Source organism: Tachysurus vachellii, chromosome 23 (genome assembly GCF_030014155.1).
Source record: "Tachysurus vachellii isolate PV-2020 chromosome 23, HZAU_Pvac_v1, whole genome shotgun sequence".
NCBI classification, from domain to species: Eukaryota; Metazoa; Chordata; class Actinopteri; order Siluriformes; family Bagridae; genus Tachysurus; species Tachysurus vachellii.
Window position 1 is genome coordinate 9040833 of NC_083482.1, and position 20941 is coordinate 9061773.

Here is a 20941-nt window from a genome sequence, read left to right on the forward strand (position 1 = left end):
CACACACCTTAGTGAAGTCAGGTCTCATATCTGAATCGATTCTATTGTCTAGCTCTTAGTTCATTAAGATTGCTTTTGTGTAAAGTGGCTATTTTTGGTCTATATTAAATACACCATTCATGATTGCTAATGGAAACTGAATTTTATACCAAACATAACATGGTCAGTTAATACAGGATGTCAGATTGCAGCATTAAATGATCTCATGTGGGAAAGCTAATTTTCTGTTATTATGGAAACCACTTTCCCAGCGCTGTTAACCCTGTTATAACTCTAGCAGGCTGCCAAGTTTCTGCCAAACCATCAAACCATCGATCTTCCATTTACTTCAGCCTCTTTCCATGTCAGGGTGCTTCTTTTTCTCTCCAAATCATTTGGCCCATAAAACTTGCAGAGGCATTGGCAAGCTGTGTCTTTAAGGCTGGATACACCTCTATGGGTTCACTAGCTTGAATTAATAGCATTTGCTTCCCAAGTTTGCTCAGCAGTCTCAGAAAAAGTGGCAGCAGTGGGTCCTTTTAAACGCATGACAAAGGCCCATCATTTATGTGCCGGCATATGGTCCAGACCCCCACAGTAGCAAGGCCTGCCCTCCATGCTGCCTACCCGCTCTGTTGTGCTCTTGCCTTTACTGTTGACACAGTTGTCTTGTTGCAGGGTAGCAAAGTCTAAAGAACAGTCAGCGCTGTGGCCATGCTTGGCTCTTGTCACTCACTCACCTTCTGTGCTCTATTTTTTTTAAGAATTTAAACCCCTCTGTGTTGCGAGTCAGTCGTGTCAGGACTACATGGTCTTTAAACACTTTTGAGTCATTATGAAAAGAGGTTATATAAGAGGCTTGAGTCATGCTTGTCTTGTGCTTTTATACACCCAAATATGTATGTATTAGCACCAGATTGAGAAATACTGATGAGAAGCAACATTATAAAAAAATGTCAAATGAGTATTGCAGGAAATAAGTTTGTCTAAAACTCAAAAAGAAACAGTCGATATAAGTCACCATGAGGAAGTAAGTCATGCGAAGAAATTTTCTGATGATACTGCAATGATCAGTATCGTGTTGACTTTATGAGTATTAGATCAGCACTTTATAGTTTATGTTGAGATATGTGTTTTGTAAAAAATGGGAATTAGCATTTTGTTATCTAACCAAAGTTTTTTCATGAAGCTTATATTAAGAAAAGCAATGAAAAAACGCTTCCAAAAAAGTCTAAAGAATGATTAGTTACTAGTTTGTAAAATGTGAAATGTATTTACTCCATCCAGCAGAGTTTTCTCAGGACTTGATTAGGTTTGGACAATTGTTCTTTTGTTGAAAGATTTCTAAATTAGGTACTAGTTTCATTAAGGAACAAGATAATTCCCCTTTTTCAAAAATCAGTTTATTGTAAGTACTGTATACGTCAGTTTGTGATCTTACTGGCAACACTAGTCCGTATGATAAGCAATAATTGAAAGAATCAGAGGAATGGCCATGTTCCTTCACAAGAGAGGGTCAGGGGTGCACATAAAGTCATCTCCATAGTAACAAGCCCCTTCACCCAAAAGAGCAAAGGTATCGGACAGAGGTCACAGGTCACGGTGCTGCCCATATGGTCGTGTGCTGCGTAATTCATTGATCTGTCAGGATACACTAAAGGAATTCAAGCGTAGCTGAAAGACTTTTTAGAAAAAGCATTACAACCGTTCCTGAATGCCATAAATGCCTCCACATCACCTTCGAACCAGCAAAAAGATATATGGGTATGGCCCAAAAAAGAGCGGGAAACCCACAGACACGCCGCAGAAACTGTTTCAAAATGAGACCTTACTGAAAAAGTAATACAAATTCATAAGTGATGGTAAATATTTATTTTATGAGAACAGAAAAAAGGCATGTATAAAAATCAAAAAAAAAAAAAAAAGGATTTAGCAATGTTGCTTCTGGAATATACCAGTAAATAACACTTGGCTCATTATATGAAAAACACTAATACTTGAATGTGAAATAAAATCAGTACAATTATGCATGTATGCATTTTTGAATCAATGTATACATGACTTAATAAATAAACTAGATTTCAAATGTACAGATTGCAAAACCACCCCATATGACTGGATCTAATAAATATTTATGCAACCATTTGGATGTGCATAGCTTGCCATAAGCATCCCCATACCTTGCATCAAAACTGATTTTATTTTAATAAGCATATGAAGAAATTGGATTAATCAAAAATGAACTCACATATTTTTCCTTATACAGTAAACACACCAAGCCTAAAAGGTAATCTATGTCATACAGTGTGCATGAGAGATTACATCTTTTTAAATTCCTCTTACAAGTGACTTTTATGAGTTATGATTGGTCCACCTGAGAAAATCTGATCAAACTTAAGCACAGATTCAGTGTTCTTTTGTCTGTGTCTACTCTTCTACAGCTCACCCCACACAAGGCACTTGATTCAGTTGTTTGTTGGCTGCTTCAGCTCAGGAGCTGTCCTCAAGGGCAGATGGACATGGGGTTGAGAGCTGGTCATATGTGGGTAGACTAAGGTCGCGTGTTAGCGTGTGGGCCCTTTCACAATGTGCTGCTCCTGCCACACTGCTCACATCACTCTCCCTCTTCAGAAGGAGGTTCATAGAGTCCACAATGAGGTTTAGTGTCTTGTCCATGTGTATGATCTGAAAAGAAGAAACGAGAGAGTGTAAAAAATCTGAAATATATGCTAATCTTTAGGAATACAATTATTGAGATACACTAAGGAAAAGTATATTACCTGTAAAACAAAATAGCTAAACATCTAAGTTTATGACAAGCTTTGTCAAATTCTGTAACAAGCACCCATCTAAACAATTTATAGGTTTTAAGGTTATGGTCACACATAGACATTCATTTAACATTTTCACTTCCCAAAAAGGGATAAAATTGGAAAACAGTTTAGTAAAGAGATTTAGTCAATCTCACCTGGATACTGTAGATCTGTACATAAAAAAACTACTGCTGCTGCACTCATAAACAACACCCTATATTGCATCCTAAGATTCATATTTTTATTTATTTATTTATTTATTTATTTATTTATTATAATATGCATATATGCTGATCATCCTTTCAAAACACTCAGTATGGTTTGACATTATAGTATACAACTGTAAAAGAGTAATGATTTATAATGTCACCCAGAAGCAGTCTGGTTCCTCTTGAGCTTTTTCCAAATGCCAACTCAGGGAGTTTTTCCTTGTCATTGTTACCTCTGGCTTTGCTTACTAAAAATCTAAATATAAATCTACATCCGGATTTTGGTAAAGCCGCTTTGTGACCAGGTCTTAGGGCCTATACAAATAAAACAGAATTAAACAGGACATTGTGGTTTCCAGCAAATTCATTATGTATTCTGAATTCCCCTGGAAAAAAAAAAGCCCAGGAAACTGATAACAAATAGATGAAAAATAGTATAATCTCTGTCTCACTCTCTTTCTCGTTTTTCATGTTACGTTTATAAACGATCATACAAATTTCTTGCACATTTTAGTTGCGGGAACAGTAACAATATTGGTTCTAGTGTTATTTTCGTAATAACGTAGTTATCTAATAACTTTGTAGAGAAACCTACAGTACTACTATAATCTACTATAACCATATATTAGAACAGCTGTTTTTTGAACATTTCAGGAACGTTTCAGTCTGCTAATTTTAATATCATGGGGAATTTATTGTATGATGTTTGCTGTATTAGTTTAGTTATTTCAGTACTTCTAGTGAGTGCTGGCTTTGTTGACATTCCCATACTGTTAATACTGCTAGGAATTTAACACAATAAAATCCCTTTATATATCTATAATTTATACCATTCCGTTCCCATTTCACTTGCATATCATCATGTACTTTTTATATATTGCTTCGGATTGTGAAGGTAAAAAACATCCAAAGACTATCGTGCCTTTGTTTCTCCTTAATTAATTTGTCCAGACATGAAGCAGCAATATATTTACATTACATGTTTAGATACATAAGGATATATACTGCTGAGGGGCTAAGTGTCCATCCATGTTATGTAATCTCTGGAGCTGAGTCCGTCTCCACCCTTTTACAAATCACCAGATACGCGTCTCTGAGCAACAACATAGTTTATATCAAGGTAGCGTTAAGGCACACACTTGCAAACACATTCACAAACACACACAGCCATCCACATGGCATGTGACTTCACATATAAACATGTGCAAGCTCTCCCACGTAGACGCAGATATACAAATATACACCCTTCTAACCATGCAGAGACAAAAACCCAGCTCAAATGGAGTGGAATGAGACTGCTGGATATGATTGCTTACAGCTGAGAGCTGACAGGAACACACATCTGCCATTGCAAGGAATTTCACTAGCTGTTTATAATCATACATATGCAACACCTATGCTAAAACTCATATTCACAAGTTGTGTATGAAATATATTTATATATGACCTAAAAGTATTCCGTATACTAATCTAGACAATAATACATCTTTTTGATTCATGATAAGTTCTAGTATTGACCACTTTGATAAGCTTTGTGAAGAATATCATGATAAAAATGCACATGGGTTTCCAAATTAGCCATGTTGGCATGGCACTACACTCTTGCTGGTCAATCAGAGTGACATGAGTGTATGTGAGCTTGTGTATGTGGCAGCTGACAGTTACGGCTTTCATTTGAATGTGTTCAGCTGCCCTTTGAAATAACAGAGATTCAGTCAGAGAAATGTGACGGTTGCTGGTTTCATGTTTCTCAGAGGAAGCACATGCTAGCTTTCAGCTTCCCAGGTTACCATGCGTCCTTTTTAGTTTATTGTGAGAAAATGGATGCAGTACTATGATCTCCTTTATTGTTCTGTGGTGCATAGTCTTGCACGATACATATCTGCTGCACCAAACTTTGGACTATGGGTTTAATGCTACAGACATGGATTTAAGATTAAAAACTTAGAAAAAAAGGCCCTGATACTCATAATGAACAACCTTTCAACATACTCCATGCTACACGACTTTATCTCATAAAGTTAAAAAGTCATAATCTGGTATCAGAAGATAACTGGTTCTATTTTTGTGACTGGTTCCTCTCATGTCAACTCAGGCAGTATTTTTTATCTTGCCTTCGGCTTGGTCATTAGGTTTCCGGATCTGTATCTAGATAACTGTAAAGCTGCTTTGTGACAACATTTACAGTTAAAAGAGCTACAACTAAAAAGGTATTGAAATTTGAATTAAAGCCACACCCATACATATAGTATCTATTTGTGGTAATCCACATCGCTGTAACATTCAAAACATTAATAATCAGAAACAAGGTGCATTACATTTTTCCATTATTATTTTCCCCTCAAATTGCGGCTCATACTAGAAGCACTAAGCACGCATTTACAGATCAAAGTGTGAATCATACAAAAGAACAAACATCATAAAGTAGATTGTTCAGTGACAGAAGGTTTTGTGTTCACAGGTTTGAATGAAAGAGCCCTTAAATATCAAGCATAGTTCTTCTGTTTACTGTGATTGTTATTGTGGAAGGGACACACAGCGTAATTACAGCTTTTGTTTTTTTTGTTTAAAAAAATTAGGAAACACAGGTTGTGCTGCTTATCCGACTTCCTGTTAGTGACTGTGTTCCTATGTGTAAGCTTCCTAAGCTTATGTCTATACAAGAAGAGTTATAAGACTAACACCTAACGCTTTCATAACAGTAACAGTGAATTGTTAATGGACAGAAAAAAATGTTTTAGTGCTCCCATTCAATATCCAAACTAATCATCACTGGAGAAAGATTTCACTATATTATACATCATTTTCTATAGTTATGCAATATGAGTGTGATTCTTGTGTAATATGTCTTTGACACACATACTGTAATGCCTGGTATCACAGTGGGTGGCAGAGCAGAATACAACGAGCAAGTTGGAGGAATGCCTCAGGCGCCTGTTTGCCTAAAATGCTCCAGCTATTTGTTCCTGTTTATGTCACACACTGTCTGCTTCCTGTTTACCAATGTACTATGGAAAGAAGAGCAGTAGATTGTGGGGCAGGTCATCCTGTCATCACTGGCTCCAAGGTAACAAAAAATAGTCATTGTGGACAAAGAATTGTGCAAACACATCTGGTCTGTCACTGCAGCTTCTGTCATACTGAAAGCAAATCAGTCATTAAATTGCTAATCCAGTGTGCTAGGAATACAGAACGCCCCATTGTACTCAGTGCTAAATAAAAACGGAATTTTTTTTCATTACTTGAGTTCAAAAACATGGCTGATATCTTAGTAATACTTTTTTTAATCACTTTAGGCATTTAGACAGTCAGAAGGATACAAAAAGATAACTACACTGCTGTACAGAGTAAAGGAGAGTGTATGAGACACAGACTGGGAGTGCAGTTCAGAGAGAAGGATGATGGTGGTGGTGGTGGTGGTGGTGGGTGGGGTGGGGGTATGTTAGTAAGTGTGTGTTTTCCCCAGAGTTCATGTCTGGGATAAAAAAAGTGTTTGTAAAGGGATTTAGGGCCAGAGTGGCAAATGAACAGGAGCATAGTGAGTGTTTGTAAAGCTCCTGAGTCCCTGGCTGTCAGTCAAGTCAGTTAAGAGGTTACATACACACACATACACACACACACACAAATGCATGTTTGTCAAAGTATTTTTGTGAGGATTTTCCATTGACATTTGACTGTCTTAAAACAGACAATTAATACCATTCCTGTACCATAATCTAATCCTAACCTTAACCTGAGTAAACAGTTCTATAAACAACAACAACAACAACAACAACAACAACAACAACAAAACTATAGTGTCAACTGTTATGGGAAACACAGTCAGAGATGGAAGAAGTATCTCAAGTGTGAGTCACTTCAGAATGAAAATGACTTTCCCACCATGTTTTCCCAGAGGCACAAAAAAGGAATTAATATGACCATTGGCACAAAATTTAGGATCCTAATCTGAAAACAAAAATGCAATGCTTACCTTGTCCTCCATCCTTTTGAGTCTGGAGCCAATTGTATTTGTGCCTCTATCTCTAGCTCTCTCTGAAATTAAATTTAAATAATCATAATCATAATGTCAAGGTGTTGCTACCATTTATGATGTAGTGTTTATTATGACAGAAAGAAAAGAGTACTCATTTATGTCTTTTTGTCTTCTTGGTTCTAAACATTACTGTTTTTTTCTACTTCCAGACAAGCAAAATTAATTACTAATTATTCATTCATTCATCTTCTACCGCTTATCCGAAGTACCTCGGGTCACGGGGAGCCTGTGCCTATCTCAGGCGTCATTGGGCATCAAGGCAGGATACACCCTGGACGGAGTGCCAACCCATCGCAGGGCACACACACACACATACTCATTCACTCACGCAATCACACACTAGGGACAATTTTCTAGGGATGCCAATCAACCTACCATGCATGTCTTTGGACCGGGGGAGGAAACCGGAGTGGAAACCCCCGAGGCACGGGGAGAACATGCAAACTCCACACACACAAGGTGGAGGCGGGAATCGAACCCCGACCCTGGAGGTGTGAGGCGAACATGCTAACCACTAAGCCACCGTGCCCCCTAATTACTAATTATTTCTTGATAAAATGTATAAGACTCCAACAACAACAAATTTTATAACTATTTCAACTATTCTAACTATTCTACAGAACGATCTAAAAATATTGTGTTCAATATATAATGATAGCGTTTGCATTAATTCTGGAGTCTATTTGTGTTATACAGAATGTCTTAGTCCTTTCCAGTATAAACAAAGAAAGAGTTTGTACTGCAAACTTTACCTGAGCTTGTCTGGAACAAGGACAGTTTTCCCAAACTCTGATCCAGCCTATGGAAGGCAGATAAAGCAGATTAATTAGAGTGATATATATTTGTAGCTCTAATTGTCCATCCAAAAGTAATGCTTCATGCTTCAAATCTGAATAAAAATGGCTTAACATTATAATGTAGTACACTTCCTCCAGAGTTTTTAGATCTGGAGCATTTATTTGACATAAACTTGAAAGAAGTTGGCAGCAGTATCCCACCTCCTCTGCAGCTCCTTGATTCGCACCATGAGGTTGACATGGCCTTGAGAATACTGCTCGATTACATCTCTGACATCATATGGTTTACGTGCTTGCTGCAAGCACACAAAACTTGTCAGGGGTGTGTTTCTACTTGTCCTTCCTGATATCAGAAGTTCAAGATAAGAAAACCCTTGTATTATAAAAATAAATGGTATTTAGGTACCAAAGCAAAGCTAAACATAAGGGTATAAATATAAAACTAAACACATGAGAAAATGAGTAAATCACTGCGTAATTATGAACGTTATATAAACTTTCATCACCTCACAATTATACTGCTGTAGATCAAAGAGCACAAAGACATCTATGCTTGGGGTTTAGCTTTGAAGAAAAGCCACCCACATGAGCCGACACCAAACGTTCATATTGATCAAGCACGGATTCCTTGCTTTTGAACCTGATTAGACCTGCACTTTGACACCCTGAGCTGTTTGACTTTATTTGATGACTCCAAGGAACATGTGGGGAATGTGTGAAGTCACATGTTTGTTATGAGGCTTCAGTTGGTTAAGCAAAAAAAAAATGCAAACATTAACACGTCTCTGGTAAAAGAACTCCCAAGTCAGACAGGATTAAATCTGCTCAGAGAAGTGCAAACATTAATCATGAGTTCAGACACTAAAAGTGGCTGCCAATGTCTGACACAGGGTTATGATTATGCTTTTGGTGTCACAAGAGTATGTGAGAGGTGGAGCGAGGGGATTTCAGAGACGTGTAAGTGTGGTAAACCAAAGGCAAATTAAAGGACACTGAGAGGGAAGAAAAAGAAGGTAGAAAAAGGAGAAAGAGAGTGGGATGCAAATTTTATCATCAACATAAATGTGTGAGCAGTTGGATGTAATATGCTAGAAAGAAACTAGAACTAGTATGACCTGAAAATGAAAGTATTTTCTTTTTTTGGCCTTCAGAATTTCAAGAACTCAAAACTTTTCACTGCACAACATTTAAAAATACTGTTTTCTCAAACACTCAAATAGAGTTTTTCTATATTCTAATATTCCTATATGCTCACTGGTACAAGACTCACTTTACTTATAAATTCACTTTTCTGGAAAAAGACTTTAGCTGCCTTTCTGCCATCAAGCCAAAAACCAAAACATGGAAAAAAAAGAAAAAAAAAAAGCAGTTTTCTGCTGCCATGGATAAAGACCTTTTAGGATGAGGCCAGCTCTTCAACAGGCACCGAGAGAGACATTAAACCCCAATTACATTGGAACTCCTCATGGAGGCACAATTACAGTTCTTAACTACTCACATTATGGTGATAAGCAATCTGACCTTAACACTGAAATCCTACAGCCAAGAACTCAGCACGAGATATAAAGTTACCTGTCTGCAGCATTCGGTACATTGGAATTTCTGATTTCAGGACAGAATTTACAGATAGGTAAAAATAAAATCTAGACAGTCTTACCTGGAACCTTTTTTTGGCCACAAAATAGCGCATTCTCTGGATCACTTTAATAGCTGCCCGGTGGGTTTCTCGCAATCTGTGCATTAATGGGTGATCATAAGGATGAAGAACAGAAAGGGAGAAATGATACATCACAGTTAGAGATAAGAATGTAGGATTAAATTAGATTCTTAAAGCTTCAGTGTGTCTGAGTACATAAAAAGGACAGTATGAACAAAAAAGCCTGTTTCATTTATTCTCATGCTTTGGGGGGTATTTGAAATCATGCCAGACTAATGCATGGTTTGGGTCCTTTACAACTTCCAGAGAAGGCGAGGAAGACAATAAGGCTGTAAAGCGCTACTGGCATCATGAAGATAATAGTTCCAAAGCACCGAATGCACTCTTGACACAAGCCATGCTATACCATTTGCAAAACAATCCTCTCTGGCTTGGGAAAGGCCCTCAGGTGCAGCTTGGAGGAATTAATACAGAGGCCTTTAATGCTGATGAGCTCAGGTAATGACTCAGACAGGGGTTGTGACCAGGACATGGACCAAACACAATTCTGATACTGTCAGCCTTGGAGAATTTTGAAAGGGTTGGGTGTGAATGAAAGTGTGTGACTGGTGTGAGAATTGCTCCCTGTAGATGACCTGCATGTAGATACCCTGTATAAACTGATAGATGACCTCCTTGTACAACCTGTATAAAGAAGGGTTTTTCCTTTAAAAATTTGAAAAAATTGTATCTTTATCTTGATAGGCCATGTATAAAAATGTATGTTGTGCTCTACATGTATTTGTGTTGTCTTGCTTGCAGGTGCACAATAAATATTAAAATAAATCTCCAACTGAAGGCAAGAGTATCAAGCAGGTTGTGTATTGTAGGACATAAATGAGTTAATGTACATAGCTGCCTGAGGGTATTTAGTTCCTCCGAATAGGGAAATGGAGCATTAGATAAGCATGACTCCAGGCAACGGCAAATAAATCGCTTGTAGCCAGTTCAGGATATGATCTGGCATCTTTCTTGGCTACTAGATACAGCTATATATATTTGCATTTTACTATATAATTAGAATGCAATTTACACTTCTAAACAAAAAATGTATGTACAATCAGTCTAAAATTACCCCATGTTTATAGTTTCAACAGAAAAAATCTTTGCTACCTTGAATAGCTAAGTTTGGATAACAAGCTGTCCTAGAGTGCAGCACAATTATTCCAAACAGCACCCTTGGCCCATTTTTCACATTCCATTCTTGGACAAGACATGCATTACATAACTGTCTTTGGGTTATTGAGTCTTCATTCTGAGTCACAAAGACGCCGAATGACAGTGGCTAACACGAAAACAATACAAAGCATGCCATCACTGTGGGATACAGCTCTGCCACTGACAGCCTTATGATGACCTTGCCATCTCTACAGATGACAACCACAAGATCATTATGCTCTGGAATCAGACTCTTGTCATTCCAGTAGATTGGCAAATGGCGCTGAGAGTATTTATGTGCGTGGGAGAGTGAGAGAGAGTGAGAGAGATCGGGGGAAGAAGAACATGGGAACCAACCCATCTGTCTAGGGGACAGCACCACTTCCTTTCCCCATCCCTGGCTACCAGCATAGCAACGCTAGTCTCATGACCCCATCAGGGTCACCATCTGCCTTTGGTGCTGGCACAAAGCCTGGCTAATGGCAGACACTGGCAAGAAGCTACGCAAAAAAAAAGGAGAAAGAGATCTCCTGGAACTGATAAAACAAGTAAGAGACAATCAGCAATGGTAGTTTCTCTTCAAGGGGCTGATATCAGTAGCAGACAGATGCGAAAAAACCACAGAGTGCCTGCACTAGCAAAAGAGATGTCAAAGAGGTGTACAAGTGTAAGTATAAGTATACGAAAAGAGCTTCTGACGCAAGTAAAGCCAAGCTCAAGTTTTATTAATAAGGTACTTTTTTTTTCAGGACATCGCTACAGGTATTACATGAAACTGCATCCAAATGTGCTGACACCTAAATGAGCATGAAGGAAAAGCCACTAAGATTTGTTTTTAATAAAAAAAAGAGAGCATCAATTCCAAGCTGTCACGCTATCTCCCAAAGTCATTTGCAAGTCACGACATGTGTGCTTGATCGCCTGATTGCGTAGATGTTAACGGATGTTGTGCTTGTGTCAATGACAGTCACAAGCAGAACAAATAAAGATCAAAGAGTTGCAGCGTGGGACAGGAAATAGTCACACCATTACTGACATCAACACCCAACTCTGAACAGTCTGCCCACCTGCATCACATGTACAGGGTGTGTTCAACACAGCCTGTGTAAACACTGTTCTTGTGGTCAGGTAAGTTTTTCAGTGCAGAAAGAACAAACCAAAAAAATAAATCAGGCTCTGAAATTGGCATTGAATTTCTGACTGTAGCTATACATGAGGCAAACAATCACAACACTTTAGAGTGGCACCATTAACAAGGAAACGAAGGAAGTAAACACGTTGGCAGGGACAAACAGGGATTTTCTGCATGACTTGCTCAGACTGAGTGATAATGCAAGCATCTGCTGACTCTGAGTTTACTCTAAAAGAATGTAACACAAATTAATATTTGTAATGTTTAATATTTGTTTTATCAGGTATTTTCTAAAAGTGTTATTCGTGTGAATTTTTTCTCAGAGCTAATCGGACCGTTATCAGGACCAGATAAACAGGAAGGAAAGCAATCAGGTTCAGGAGTTCCTTGTTAATCTTATCATCAAGATAAAGATAGAGACATTAAGCCTGCAGCAGCAATCAGTACATGCACACACACACATCTACAGGGCCTGAGCACACAAAAACGAACAAATACACAGCTGTGCGGTTATAAAACCATGAAGAGGGACGTAAGACAACACAGAGATGTGAACGAATGGGTTTCCACAAACATGGAGTACAACTGAATAAATAGATGCCACTTTCTTTTATCTCCTCTCTCTACACAACAAAAACCAATACAGTGCTGACTGTAAAGTGTTAATGACACTTTTCACCATTGGTTAAAAACTGTAAAATAAACTCTGCTGTGCTCAGCAAAAAAAAAAAAAACTGCAAAAATAAGCCAGAATTGAGAAATAAAAGTGTCCTGAAAATGCTTTGTGCCCCAGGATAGATATCACGTGACATGGGTCTGTTACTATAGCACCCCCCTTTCTAACACACACATACACACGCCGCCCCTCCCCCGTCCTTAGCCGTGTCAGAGTGCACTCTTGTCCTCGTTGCTCTGAGTCAAAAGTTGAAGTGCTTTTGTGTGGCTGTGTTGCGCCGCAGGCTTTGGGAGCGCAGTGCTGGGGCACTAAAAGGCTGGAGGCTCTAAGAATAGCCCCCTGCAGCAGGAGGGGAACAGCACAGCGATTAGCCCCAGTCTGGAAGGATACAGAATGGGGGGGTCTGGGCTTCTGTTCAATAAAACATGTTAGCCCAAACATCGGCCCACTCGTCTGCTCTCAGCTCAAATGCCTCCATGACGTTTTTATAAGTGTCCAGCACAAGATAAGCACATGCGCGCCTTAGGCAGCCTGATAATCATTGACCAGATGCCGGATCCTGGATGATCACAGGTCGTGAGTAGGTCCGGCATACCTAAGGACATCACATAAACACACACACACACACACACACACACACACACACACACATAAACACACGCCCATCGAACAAGGGGTCCCCATGGCTTTAGTCAAGCAAAGATTTCTTTCATCCTGATCATCAAAGGGTATTATATATCCAGTATTAAATATCCTTTAAGGCTGAGCTGGAGCACCACAGTGCTGGATTACACCATGACTAAACAGCCAAACCTTCTTCTCCATGCTCCCAAGCCTAACGACAAACTGACATTTACCACATCTTCATATATGACATGAAACAACTACAATTTCATTGCATGACAACAGTAACTACATAACATTGTATGATATATTCCAAAGCCTGTGCATATGGAATAATGAAACTGTCTACATTTTAATTAATTTATATATAATATTTAATAATGTCATATATATAAATATAAATTTATATAAATTTATATAAATCTCATTTATCATTTATTTATTTACTCACATAATATTGAGTTCTCTTTAAATCTTTTCATGAACATTTTATGACCTGAGATGTCTTACAGCGACACATCGTTCCACAACAGTATGATGCATTTAGTAATGAAAATTATGGCTCTTTTCAGAGACTGAGCTGCTGCGACTGACTAAAGCTTGTAAATTTCAATTTACCAATGAAACCCAAAGAAAACGCCCCCTCAACATGGAATTCCAGCTCATTAAGTCAAAAGCTCACTGCTCAGCAGGTGACATAACAACAGAGCTACACACAGTGCATTTGTATCTATAGATTCAATACAATCTTAGTCTTATTAACACAATAATATTATGTCATGTTTCTTATGAAAGCTGTCGAAATAAAATTAAAAACGTCAGTGTGCTATGTATTTGCATTAGTACATACCATATGCATTCAAATATTATTGTGCCTACTATTGTGTCTGCACTTCAAATTTAAAGGGGAAGGTTTATGTTTCAATTCATCCTGATTACTGCTGCTCTTCTCAATACAATACACTACACACTATAACAAGCAGAAGTGAAATCAGACCCTGCTGTTGTAGTCAAACACACACTGTCACATTCTCAACAGAAGCAACTATAAGATTCACTGGAATTTCTTCAATCATAGTTGTGCTGTGTGATTATCTGCAAGAAAAAATACAAGATTGAATTTTCGGTGTTACAAATAAAATGTTTACATATTTATTTGTATAAATTACCTGTGTAAAAAAAAATGCATGGCTGCCACCAAATTATTAACAAGTACTAAATGGTCATTTGATTCAAAACAAAATGGTAGTCTCTGATTTTTTTACTGGACAGTATGAGGATCCACATTCAACCAAAATCCTAGATTAATCTTAATTACAGTTTCATTTGTATATCAGAAAAATAGAGTGGAATAAAAGCAACAGATTAAATGATTTTTTAAAATGCATTTTAGATTTGAATAAAATTAGCAGGAACTTTGACCATGACCAGTGATAATAAAGTTATGCAATATTTTACGAAGTTGTCTGAGCATACAAGAGAATACTCTAGAATTACATGCAATGGTGGATCCTGCTATCTATCTCAATCTGTATCTGTCTCTTCTGTCAGCCCCCTCCTCCCTCTATCTCCCTCTCGCTGTTTCTCCTCGGTCTCTTGTTAGCCCTGACACACTGTAACGAAACGCAATTACTGTTAAAGAGGAAAGAAAGGGTGGCCGTGACGGCCCTGATAAAGAGACTTGTGCTGGCAAGCCGCGCTGAAGAGGCATTAGTGAGCCAACGATCCTGTCCTATTCATCACGCCTCGCACACTCCTGTGCAGTTTTACACACAAACACACACAGGCACACACACACCCAGCAGTCTAGACAGTGTAGCATATTATGTCCAGACAGTACCGTACATTAGGTCAGCTCTAATAAGGGACTCCAGGAAGGCCATTATTTCTGCCATATTTCTAATATGGCATATTTTAAATATTATTACCATAGATTAAGAAATTCTAATATCATGATTCTAAACACAAAAGGTCAACCCATTTATTATAATTTTTTTAACGATGTGATAATTTTAGAGATCATTATTCACCACTACTTATATTCTAAATATGGCTTTTGTATTTATTATAATTCTACTTCAAATTGACTGGTCAAATGGACTGTTTTGCTTGTAGGTTTTAAAATGACTCCATGCACCATAATATGTATTTACAAGAAGTGTATGTGAAAGTGTAACATTTAAACAATTGAACATTTTCATGTGAAAATAGCTGTAAAATCTTGTTGATATGAGAATAGCTGTAAAGAATATGAAATGTTTCAACGCTTCATTTTTGGATTCTGTAGGTAAAAAGGTCTGAACTAAAAATCTCTAATGACTTTAATGAATACAAATAATGGTACATGCTTGACTAATGTGTGTAATAGGTGTGTGAAATAGGTGAAAATTACATATTATATTTTATTAGTATATACATGTATATACTAATCAATTTTTTCCCTGCTGAAATAGTATGAAATAGGCAGTAAAACCAAATATTATGATACCATTAAATAATCCATGAACTGTACACTACAGTACACTACAGTAACACTAACTTTTATGTTGAAAATGTTAAAAAAAAAAAAGTTGAACAGCACAAGTCTCACCAAGCCCAAAGGTGATTGTTTCTTACGATAAGAGTGTTTCTAACAAAGCTGCCATTGCAGTCCTAGGCCAGGAGCCCAGTACGACTAGAGCTGCTTGTCAATCAGGCCATTGTTGGAGTGTGTAGAGCTGCAGACAATGGCTCTTTGTCTCAGGGCTAGAGTGGACGACCAGGCCCTGCCTCAGCCACAAGAAACCCTTCTCTGTTTGCTGAGAATAAATCAATCTTTTGAGCCTTTGGTAAAGCACACACCCCAGTGCCACAAGGCAAGAGGAGCCGATCTGAGCAGGAGCAGACAGCCACTCATGCTTTCACCCACTCACTCACTCATGCACCTGCTTCTGCTGCCATTCCGTCTCTTTTCACCTTCCTTATGCCATCAGCTAGAAACCTGATTTGTCTAACATATGGAGCACTGCAAAGGGAATGTCAGGTGAAGGCAAACATGCAGGTGTCTCAAAAGCATGAACATCTAAAACTGATGGCTTCATGGATCCATAATTTGTGTTTCTATTGTCTTATTATTGTCTTAAATACAGAAATATAAATATATATTTATAAATATATAAATATTTATTAGAGGTATGGGCTAACAAAATACCTCTATGTGTAAGTATGTGTACTTACGTGTATGACACACACACACACACACGCACACACACACATAAGAGTCGGAGAGGCGTAGCTATGGCATTGTTCTTTCCCCACCCCCAGTGCAGGCAAGCTGCTTCAGCTGCAGACACGGGGACGAGGGCTTAGGCCCTCTCTGTCCTCTTAAGTTAACAGGCCAAGGTCAAAGGTCATCACTGGAGAAAGATTATGAGTAACATGCTCAGAGAGGAAAGCAGTAGAGTGCATAGGGATAGTGTATATAAACAAAAAATAATATCAATAAAAAAAAAATTTGCATACTCCTTTCAGCCACTTTGAGTGACCTGCTGCTCCAGAGCACACAAACAAATAAATAATGCGCTCACACCCACAGTGAGAGAGAAGGAGGAATAAAAGAAAGAGGGAGGAAGAGAGAGAAAAGGAGTAAAAGAAAAGGAGAGAGACAGCTGTTTCCATTGCATCTCAGTGTGAGATGAGTGAAAGCTCATTAAACTTCAAAGATCAAACAGAAGCAGGCAGTGACAAGAAAGCTTTTGTGTAGGAGATGTAATATGTGTGCTTAAGAAGGAGATGTGAAACAAAAATCAAATGTCAATCTGACTGAAAAAAAATCAATACCTACATTCAGAGATAAATATTTATGTCACAACAGTCATATTCAGATAAGAACATGCAAATCTATAAAAAATAAAATCAAATCTTGAGATAATGACGATGTTATGCCAATAGTTTATCAATTTATATGAACAGTGTTAAGTTTGTCCTCACATTCATTATTTTTGGTTGGAGGTCAGGCGTAAGCTCTCCTTGATCCTAATTCTCCAGCTGCCTCACTGTAGCATTTAATGATATTTCTTTATGACCAGTGCTCACTCATCTAAAGTATTACATAAATTAAGATTCAGCAGGTCAAAACCACAAACCATTTAAGGATACCATACAACATATTGAGAACTAATCCCTCTTTATTCTGTGTAAAAATTATATAACAATATATAACATGTTAATTATCCTCAAAATGGTCACAGCATGCTTTTTAACACTGTTGTTCTCATATTAATATATAAATGTGAATTTATATTATTACATTTGCATTATTATAAATAATCTATAAAGAGTTTTTCTCCTTGAGAAGGAAAGTGTTGTCAAATGATAATAATAATAATAATAATAATAATAATAATAATAATAATAATAATAATAATAAGAATTTTAAATTCATATAAGATTAGTCATATATTTAGAAATATTTCACTAATATTACCAAGATATTATTGCTTAAGGTTAGTGTTAAGGTGTTGGACTACTGAACAAAAGTTGTGAGTTTGAATCCAAAGTGGTCACTGCTGGGCCCCTGAGCAAGGGCCTTAACCATAAAATGCTCAGCTGCATTAAAAAAATTATATAAAAATGTATTTTGCTCTGGGACTGCCAAATGCTATAAAATGTAATGTAAAAAATGTTCCTAATGCTAAAAATAACTCAAAACCATCTTTTCCACTGATGTCTCCAAGCGTTGCAATGATCACTGAACCATACAAATGAAGGATTACATAATCTTTATATTTCTGATGATTAGTGTCACCCTCACTCTGACATTACAGAGCAATTTCATTCTTACCAAGTCACTGAAAGTTGGCTTAGTCATTCAAACTTGAACAGGACAAAAGCCACTGGCAGCTGGCATGTTGTATATTTGATTTTCACCACCATGGTGTTAAAAGAAGAATCTCCACTGCCCTCTAGTGGATCACACCTACTGCCAGAGAAAACAACGATAATCAAAAGAGGCCACATTCCTACACCTCATTTGCATTGATTCAAGCGTCAGAGTCAGCAAGTGCAGTAGCTCCTGACGTCACGTGCCTTAAACGGACTGAGACGCTCTGTTCATGAAGCCACCTTAATGTCTGTAGGAGAAAGGCCATACACAGTCTCTGAGAAACGCAAACAGCAATAAGAGTGTGGACTCCTACCGTTCCACATGCTACATGGCTAATGGGGCGCAGACGTCCAGCTAATAGCCCACTCACATGCAATCCACACCCATGGGAACCGCATGGCTCCAGGCACCTGAAATCTGGCCGTTTTCCAGAAGTTTAACCCCTAAATAAGATTGAAAGAGAAGTGACGGGGCTCTCAGGGGGAATGAAACTCATTAGGTGTGAAAGCGATAATTGCTTTACAGATCTTAGCTAAGTTTCAGGAGATTAGCAGACTTCAGAGGGACTGATGCTAACTACAGATAATCAGGTATTAAGTGATAAAGCTAGCTACTGTATGCTCTGTGCTGGCTGATTTAGTGCCACGGCAGACAAAGCCAGCCAAAAATAAAGTGTTTGAAATGTTTGGTTGAAATTATAGTGTAGAACTTTGATGGTCATCTATAAGACACCAGTAGTATAGACCATTTGTAGATGCAAACTTGTGCTGCATTTTTCATTTCTATTCATGTCAAAAGTCCTTCCATTGTTAAAATGAACTAGCTAATAAAATGTGACTACAGCCAAGATAAATAGATATTTTCCTGCTAGTCACTAAGACCAACTACATTATTGACCTTAATTAACTAAACACTCATTCAGGTACTGTAGCCAGTAAGCAAAAACAGTCCAATGTATAATTCTAAGCATGAGTAATGTACATTACAAGTAATGTAGAGTTAGATTTTTTCCTTGTTGACAATGTAAGGCATTCTGTTTTTGTTTGCTTTCAATGTCTATTTTCCATCCATTTTTGTCTTTAGATTTTCTGCTTCATTAGCACGCTAGTCAGCCAACTCTTTGCTAACAGTGTGCCATATTGGTGAGGAGGAGCTACAAATACTGATTAATTATTGTTTGTAGAACATTGTTTATCTACGTTTATAACTTGCTTAATTGACAATAATTTCATCTAAGTGACGACTCAGAAAGCTCCCTATACTATTAGCTGTCGGATTGACCTGACATTATGTTTTATTTTAACATTTTTAAATTAAAAGCATTTCATGCTTAAAGGCTTTATAATAATTTTGCTGTGCTTCCAACTGCATACTAGTATACTATGTTGTAATTCAGTAAACCAGGTATGATATTAACTTAAATACATGTAGCATTAAATATTCCTTAAATGTGGAACACTATTTAGGTCTTCTGAACAATACTGAATATCACTCAATGTCCCAAACCCAATTCTTATTTTCTCAGAAACACTTAGGGATCATCAATCACATTTGCCACATGCTGATTCCTTTCTCTGTGACATAGGCACTGTGGTGCTTTTCAGTATCATGTGTGTGATGATACTTACTCTGACACATGAGAGACAGGAAGGAGAAAGATGTCTCTCTCTGGTTCCATTTCCAGGTCATCTGCAAAACTGTTGATCCTCTGCAATGGAGGACGTGGTTGAACCTCCAAAAACTCTGAGCTTTGCTGTACTACAGAGGCACACACATTTACTCTCACTCACAGACTGGGGTTTTAAGGAAGATAATAATCTTGGTCTGACATATAGGTCTCTGTAAACTGATAAAAGAAACCTGGAAGCTCTGTATATAATACATACATCACATCTTCCAATAAGGAGTTTTTTTATTGGAAAGCACTTTTGCAGACAAAATGCAACTATATTGTTATAAGCATTTGATATAAAATCCTATTCCTGTTTGAAAAAATAAAAATAAAAATCACAAACAAACATTTACAGTCCACAAAATAGCACACAAAAGGAGGAAATTGTCATGACTAAGTATTTCCTCCCTCTCCCTGTATGAACTGTTATTTCAGTCCTATTTAGGTTGGAGTAAACAGGCCTAATAGCTAAGATCAGATTACCTGGAGGAGGGGAGAACTGGAAGGAGGTTATAGAGGTCCAGGACTGCTGTCGTTCTACAAAGGGGAGGGAGTAATACACATTATTTCTTCTTACCTAACCTCTTCACCACATCGGTGCACAGCATTTACCCCAGATGCAAATTTCAAGAACTTCAAATCCTGTGGCAAAGTCATGCTGCCAAGTGAACAAAAATGATTTAAAAAGGGGTGTGTTCAAGCAATGTCAATGCACACATAGGAGAAAGTCCCACACACACCCTGACAAGATTTTGTGGTAAGAATGTGGTACTAACAGCAAAGACATGCAGCAGCAGACACTAACAGCAGCTCACCAAATCTTCTCTGAGCAACAGCTTTTACTGTGAGCAGAGAACATAGAAAGAAAAGTAAGGCAGATAATCTCTATAATTGAATGATTCAAGTGGCAAGTATAGTGAAAACTAGGAAAACAATCAAATAAGGAGCTTGAGCTGATTAGTGTAAAAAATTGACTGTCCATAAAGATATTGATACTACCGGAAGTTTCAGTACTGTACACTGTATCCTGACTTTGGTCTCGGCCATCATCAAACACAGAATCAAAGGTGATTGTAGGAATTGTAGGAGAGCTTGGACCATTGTCTTTGTCAATGGACTTCATCTTTCTTCTCATTTTCACCTAATCAAGTAAAAGAGATTTGTAAATATGGGCAGTAGTACACTAGATATACAGAAACATGACTAAAAAATCACTTTCTCAAAATTTGGAGTGTTACAATTACAGTGGATCCCCCACCAATTTTCTCCCTAACCTGGCCTTGCC

The 20941-nt window shown here is 37.7% G+C and overlaps 1 protein-coding gene across 3 annotated transcripts in view; it reads right to left on the reverse strand.

The window, feature by feature from the left end:
- Positions 1-1836: 1836 nt before the first annotated feature.
- Positions 1837-20941, reverse strand: part of kcnq1.1 (potassium voltage-gated channel, KQT-like subfamily, member 1.1) — a 35879-nt gene continuing 16774 nt past the window's right edge. For 2 of the 3 annotated variants that reach the window (XM_060859509.1, XM_060859508.1), the window contains exons 11-19: positions 20656-20797; positions 20472-20498; positions 20140-20193; positions 19613-19742; positions 9492-9567; positions 8036-8130; positions 7790-7836; positions 6975-7036; positions 1837-2664 (exon numbers count right to left, since the gene is read on the reverse strand). In XM_060859509.1, coding sequence (XP_060715492.1) covers positions 2470-2664; positions 6975-7036; positions 7790-7836; positions 8036-8130; positions 9492-9567; positions 19613-19742; positions 20140-20193; positions 20472-20498; positions 20656-20797 — 828 coding nt within the window. In that variant the 3' untranslated portion in view covers positions 1837-2469. The remainder of the gene's footprint in view (positions 2665-6974; positions 7037-7789; positions 7837-8035; positions 8131-9491; positions 9568-19612; positions 19743-20139; positions 20194-20471; positions 20499-20655; positions 20798-20941) is intronic. The other variant, XM_060859510.1, reaches the window with a different exon arrangement.